A 7,230-nucleotide genomic window follows, 5' to 3' on the forward strand; every position below is an offset into this window, starting at 1 on the left:
GAGACGGGGTTTCACCATGTTGACCAGGATGGTCTCGATCTCTTGACCTTGTGATCCACCTGCCTCGGCCTCCCAAAGTGCTGGGATTACAGGCTTGAGCCACCGCGCCCGGCCTCTCTATCTCTTTTTTTTTTGGAGACAGAGTTTTGCTCTTGTTGCCCAGGCTGGAATGCAGTGACATGATTTTAGCTCACTGCAACCTCCACCTCCCAAGTTCAAGCGATTCTTCTGCCTCAGTCTCCTGAGTAGCTAGGATCACAGGCATGTGCCACCACACCTGGCTAATTTTGTATTTTTAGTAGAGATGGGGGTTTCACCATTTTGGTCACTCTGGTCTCAAACTCCTGACCTCAGGTGATTGGCCTGCCTCGGCCTCCCAAAGTGCTGGGATTATAGGTGTAAGCCACTGCGCCCAGCCCCAAATTTTATCTTTTGATGTAGTTTGTGCAATTAAAAAAAAATTTGGAAAGTAATGTCAGTAGCCAAAAAATTATAACTCTTAGCTCAAAAGGGTGGAGGGAAGAATCTGGGTAATGTAAAATGCTGTTTTGCAAGCATTTAAAACATCTTTCCAGTGGCCTTGGGAAACTCATTTTGAGTGGCATTTGTTATCTAATTACACCTCTCTAGAGAACAGTAAAATGGTAATTTCTTCTTTCTTTAAACAACATGATCTTTAGAGCTAGACTGGAGTTCAGCTCTCTAATTCCCGTTTGTGCATTAGAATAAATAATTTGCTTTTTGTGATTTAGAAAGACTGTGTAAAATGTCCATGTTCTACCCCAGTAGTCTTTCAGTAATACTTGTTTAACCCATTTATGCCTAGTGTTTCATTATTGGATTGCTAAGCTTGTTATTTATATCCTACTGCTCAAGGTCATTGCCAAGGTCTGATTTTTCACAAAAAAACTTTGCAATCTCTGGCATAAATGGGTTAACTCTGTTTATATGAAATGATGTATCTCAGTATCATGATATCTTTTATATATAGATAAGTTAAATTTTTGGATAAGCTGCACACCTGAAAAATTACATTCTAAAAATTATTTCTAATCTAAAATATAAGATAAAAAACTTAAAACCTTTGAAAACTTTAAAGTTCCCCTAGCTTTGTATGGTTTAGTGATTAGAATTTTCCGGTGCTTGAAAAATTTGTATTTAAGGAAATTAATCCAAAGATTCTAACCAGTGTTCTGATTAGAGTAGTGGGATCATAAATACTTTCAATAATGTTTTTAAGTCTGTGAAGCAAATACTAAAAGTCTACTGATAAAAATCTGATGTGTGCTGCTTCTTCTCTTAAGGCATCAGCTTCTGGTGATGTGAGCTGTGTGGATGAAATCCTAAAAGTAAGTTTAAAAAAAAAATCATTTCAAGCTCTTTAAATTTTTATGCTCTGCTACCCTCTTATCCTTCTTCTACCTAATATTTCACAAAGGATCTGAAGCAACAGATTGCTGATATGTGTAACTTATGCCCATCATAAATAATGTACTCTCTGTTGCTTATATAGGTTCTAAATCACATGGTTTGTTTACCATTTGCCTTCAAAGAGCTTTGTTCTTTGTGTTTTTTTGTTGTGTTTTTTGAGACAGAGTCTCACTCTGTTGCCCAGGTTGGAGTGCAATGGTTCGATCTTGGCTCACTGCAATCTCCACCTCCCAGGTTCAAATGATTCTCCCATCTCAGCCTCCCAAGTAGCTGGGATTACAGGCGCCCACCATCATGCCCAGCTAACTTCTATATTTTTGTAGAGATGGAGTTTCACCATGTTGGCTAGGCTGATCTGGAATCCCTGACCTCAGGTGATCCACCCCCACTTAAGCCTCTGAAAGTGCTGGGGGATTACAGGTGTGAGCCACTGTACCCGGCTACATTCTTTGTTTTTAAGTAAAACAAATTTTAGTCTTAACACTTACTTTGCCTGGAAAACATGAACCAGCCAATTATAACTGTACTTTCTCATGCTTAACTGTTAATAATTTGAAGTGCAAAAAGCTCAGTAGTTATCAGTCAAACCATTTTGATCAAAATACCTTGCTTTAGTTCATCTGTGCATACTGGTCAAATCTTACAGTAATAGATTTCCTTCCAGTTTTGCACTTTTTTTTTTTTTTTTTTTTTTNTTTATAATATATGGGGTCTTGCTCTGTGGCCCACACTGGAGTGCAGTGGCACGATCTTGGCTCACTGTAAACTCTGCCTCCTGGGTACAAGTGATTCTTGTGCCTCAGCCTCCCGAGTAGCTGGGGTTACAGGTACCCGCCACCATGCCCAGCTAATTTTTGTATTTTTAGTAGAGATGGGATTTCACCATGTTAGTCAGGCTGGTCTCAAACTCCTGACCTCAGGTAAACCACCTGCTTCGGCCTTCCAAAGTGTTGGGATTACAGGCATGAGTCACTGTGTCTGGCTGTGTTTTACACGTTTTGTTTTTGTTTTTGTTTTTAATTTTTTTTGAGACAGGGTTTTGCTCTGTCACACAGGCAGGAGTGCAATGGCATGATGTCGGCTCACTGCAGCCTCTGCCTCTGGAGATCAAGTGATTCTCCTGCCTCAGCCTCCTGAGTAGCTGGGATTATAGGTACCCACCACCCCACCTGGCTAATTTCTATAATTTTTTTTTTTTTTTTTTTTTTTTTTAGTAGAAATGGGGTATCGCCATGTTGGCCAGGCCAGTTTGGAACTCCTGACATCAGGTGATCCGCCTGCTTTGGCCTCCCAAAGTGCTGGGATTTTAGGCATGAGCCACCGTGCCTGGCCAACATTTTGGATATTTAGTGAAATATGTTTAAAATCGACACATGATCAAGAAGTACATTATGCTATTGGAAAAAGAAAGTCCAGTGAATTAATGAATGACAGTGACTACTTTTTGCTTTGTAAACTGTTAGTCACATATTACTTAATTTTCTTTTCTTTTTTTTTTTTTGTGAGCTTCTGAAATTGTGTCTATACTCCCTATTTCACTGTGAATACCTTTGAAAGACTACCTGCATTGATTCCTTCCACTGTTTTCTTTCCCATTCCTTCCTTTAGCCCACTGTAATTTCTTTTTTACCTCTACCATTTTGCTGAACCCGTTTCTCTGTGGTCATTATCTTTCTCCTTCCATCCTGAGGCATCAGTTGAGTTCTTTTTTATTCTTTCTGCTGTGTATTTTTTCCTTTTGAAACATTCTTCTGTACTTGACTGTTGTTATGCTTCATTGTTTTTATTTGCCTTCTACCTTTCTTGCCTCTCTTTCTTTGCCCTTTTTAGAAACCTTGTGTCTTCTCTTATCCTTTAAGTGCAGGTGCATTCTTCTAGCCTCTGCTCTTTCTGCTCTTTGACTTGCCTTTTCCACCATTCTTGGCTTTATCTGTTAGACAGCTGTTTAGGCTTTCTCTCCTGCATTGACCTCTTGGGTTTTGGTTTGTCTCCATTGCTTCTTAGCTGGGTTTCCATTGGGATTTATTTCTCTTTGCTTCTTCAGACTCAACATGTCTAAAGCATACTTATCAGACTTCCTTGGATTAGTAGTACACCATTTTCCCATGCTTGTAAATGTAGAATCCTAATTATCTGTGATTTCTTCCTCATGTTCTATGTAGTTGCAAAACTAGATGTAGACTTTGAAATTTTTGTTTTTTAAATATCCATTCCTTTCTTTCCATTTCTGCAACCTTGAGCTTCAATAATTATAACACCGAGTCCTCACTCAGCCTTTCTGCCTCCAGAATCTCCCTGCTTATAGTCTTTTGCATTGCTTCCTGATTCTTTACTTCAGGCCCTGGTCTTCATAAATTAATTTTTTACTTAAAAATTTTCAGTGGCTCTCTAAAACCTGTAGAAAGAATAGTATCCAAATTTAATGTTCATAGACCAGTCCTAATCTCTTTCATTACTGATTGAAAATGAAAGAGGTTTGGCAAAACTGATTTCCCTAAGCCACATACTTTCTTGCTGTTTTACCTCCTTAAATAAAGTAAGTTTGGAATCTTTTTCCTTCTTCTTCAGTTATATGTAGATTGTTTTTTCCTGGAATCCCAATGAAATCCTTCTTCGTATCAGATTCTGAGACTACAGTGACTGCTCTTTCATTTGAATCTCATTCATTTCTTAGTTGCCACGTATATAAAAAGTGTAGGGAGCGTAATATTTTCCTCTGAATCCTCAACAGTGCATGGAATTATTAGTACCTGGAAAATTTTCTTACATTTAATGATCTCTTTAATGTTATTGACATCTACATTTTATATGCACAGGGGACTTGGCACTTGGCCTTTAGTTAAAAGGTACTCAGTCTATTCAATGATAGTTGGAGAATTAGATCAAATTTTTATTTGAGAATTTTGACATTTGAGATATAAAATGCCAATGCTAAAAACCTGAGTTTATGAATTTCTGTTTCCTTTTCCCTTTCCTATCTGTAGTATGCAAGGAACTTCAGGTGTGTGTTGCCTTCATGTTTTCTTTGTATTTGTAGTTGTATCATTTGTAGGAACTCTGTGATGAACTTAAAGAAAAATAAATTACTCTAAAAGTAATGTCTATTTATTGAAAAAATGATTTATTCAAGGCATGCTAATTGAACACCTACTTTGTGTCAGCCACTGGGAATACAGTGGTCATAATGATAGCTGTTATGTCTTTGAGCTGATATTCTAGAGCTGGATGTATGAAGTAATCAATTATATACTATTATTTCAGGAAGTGAAATTCTATTTAAAAAAAAAGCATTTTAAGGGAATAAAGAGCAATTTTGTACAGATGGCTATTTTAAGAGGTTCAATTAGTAATATATCACATGCCCTCATCTCTTCTTCCTTCTGTCATTCTGTTGCCCAAAGCAAGTTATAAACATTTACTAGGACATAGACTCTGATTTGTCTTTGTCACTTAACAAAATACTGTGGGCATCATTACATATTAATAGTTAAATTTATCATTTTAATGTCTACTTGGTATTCTGTTTTATAGATGTCTGATAATTTATTTAATCAATACTTTGTTGGTGTCAACCTAAATAACAGAGGCTCTCTAAAAGAAAAGACAATGGGAATAGAGCATTGCAACGGGAATATGTGTGCCATACAAGTCTGTGTGCGTATTCAAGGAGGCAAAGAAAGACAAAGGTTTTTAAAGGGAACAATGAGGAAGATTACATAATTGTTTTTGAAATAATTATTCTTGGCTACAAAGATCAGTAGTAAGGATGACACCAGTCTGAGGTTGGACAGGCTGGACAGATGTCCTTGTGGAAATACTTTTTGGTTTAAGGTTTTGATGACCTTTGTGCAAGGTTGTGGTTTTTGTAGCCTTTTTTGTTTATCAGGCATATAAGCATCAAGCATGAAAAGCCTTTCTTCATGATCTTTCTCAGCTCAGGGTGTTCTTTTTTGTTGTTTGTTTGTGTGGTTGTTTCAGTTTTTGAAGTGTGAATCCCTTGTACATGTATCTTTACAAAACTGTATAGATATTGCTATGGGATAAATTCGTAGGTGTTATACCACTGTTAATTTGTTGTATTTTCTTAATTTAACTGATGGCTTACTTTGATCTAAATGCCAGAAATAAAACACTCTCTCCTTATTCTGATACCTCTGTCTCCTCAGCTGGTCAAATACGTCTGGGTGAGGGCTGGTAAGATTATCTTAGCCCTCACCCAGACATATTTGGCATTAAGATTAGACAGAAGGCATTGAATAAAATCAAACTTAGGGTCTTGCTTTTCTGTTTTCTTCCTCATGTGCTTTTGAAATTTCTCTTCTGATTTCTTCGCCTGTCAAAATTTTTCTATGAGCATGTAGACTATAGCCAGACTTTTGAGGATGAAATACAATGTTTATTATTTACTAAGTGTATGGCCTTGAATAAATAACTTTTGTGCTTCAGTGTCATCCTAAGTAGAGGTAGGATAATAATGGTATCTACCTCATAATGTCATTGTGAGTATGAAATGAGTAATAAACATGTAAAACACTTAGCACAGTGCCTGGCCCATTAAAGGTACACAGTAAATGTTAGCTGTTTTCCTTATCATTGTCCCCTTCCTCCTACTCTCACAGCAAGCTCTTCCTTATTAGCGTTTTATTATGTGCCTTGTATTTGATTACAGGCTGATTTCTGTAACAATTCACAGGTTTCATCATTTGAATTGTAAACTCCTTGAAGCCAGGGAGTGTTTATTAATCTTCTTATTACCTACATCTAGTGCCTTGCACACAATTGTACTTAATATTTATTAAGTATGTAGAATTTCGGAGGAGCTGTCATGAAACCAGTATTTATAAATACAAATCTGGTTTTTAGCTGTATAATTTTTATCCTTGACCTGGTTGAAAACAAACTGTAATAATTACATTTCAGGAGATGACGCATTCATGGCCTCCCCCTCTAACGGCTATTCATACACCATGCAAAACAGAACCTTCCAAATTTCCTTTTCCAACTAAGGTAAGTAAACAAAATGTGTCTTTCATAATGTAAGAAAACTCTAAATGGCTTGACTAAAATCATATGGATTAAAAATTGTCTTGCCATTCCTATTCTAGTGGGAGACAGACAGTAAATAAGTGAATAAATAGATAAGTTCAGATAGTGACAACTGTTATGAAGATAATTAGCAGGGTAATGGAACTGAAAGCATCTTGGATCAAGGGCTATTTTAAAAAGCTTAGAAGGCAATACGGGGGAGAGATTTAAAACATATTGATATAGCCGGACACAGTGGCTTATGCCTGTAATGTCAGCACTTTGAAAGGCTGAGGCAAGAGACTCTCTTGAGGCCAGGAGTTCGTGACCAGCCTAGTCAAATAATAAGACACCATCTCTACCAAAAATGGAAAAAAAAAATTAGCTGGGCATAGTGGCACACACCTGTGGTCCCAGCTACTTGGGAGGCTAAGATGGGAGGATCGCTTGAACCTGGGAGGTCAAGGCTGCAGTGAGCTGTGATTGCACCATTGCGCTCCAGCCTGGGCAACAGAGCAAGATCCTATCAAAAAAAAAAAAATAGACATTGATATTTATTGCAAACTATTTTGGTATTGTAGGCCAGAGTTGGTAAGGGCTTCTCAAACTGTGGTTTTAAGAACCTGTTTCCATAAGACATAGCAACCATACGTATGTCCCTTTGAAAAAGGTTTTTCGTAGGCCGGGCGCGGTGGCTCACGCCTGTAATCCTAGCACTTTGGGAGGCCGAGGTGGGTGGATCACGAGGTCAAGAGATCGAGACCATCCTGGTCA

At 37.6% G+C, this 7,230-nt stretch overlaps 1 protein-coding gene across 3 annotated transcripts in view; it reads left to right on the top strand.

The window, feature by feature from the left end:
• Nucleotides 1-7,230, top strand: part of AFF4 (AF4/FMR2 family member 4) — an 88,787-nt gene that overhangs the window by 29,117 nt on the left and 52,440 nt on the right. For 2 of the 3 annotated variants that reach the window (XM_017532423.2, XM_017532426.2), the window contains 2 exons: nucleotides 1,305-1,349; nucleotides 6,352-6,438. In XM_017532423.2, the coding sequence (XP_017387912.1) occupies nucleotides 1,305-1,349; nucleotides 6,352-6,438 (132 nt within the window). The remainder of the gene's footprint in view (nucleotides 1-1,304; nucleotides 1,350-6,351; nucleotides 6,439-7,230) is intronic. The other variant, XM_017532427.2, reaches the window with a different exon arrangement.

Source organism: Cebus imitator, unplaced genomic scaffold, assembly GCF_001604975.1.
Source record: "Cebus imitator isolate Cc_AM_T3 unplaced genomic scaffold, Cebus_imitator-1.0 Scaffold76, whole genome shotgun sequence".
Classification (NCBI taxonomy): domain Eukaryota; kingdom Metazoa; phylum Chordata; class Mammalia; order Primates; family Cebidae; genus Cebus; species Cebus imitator.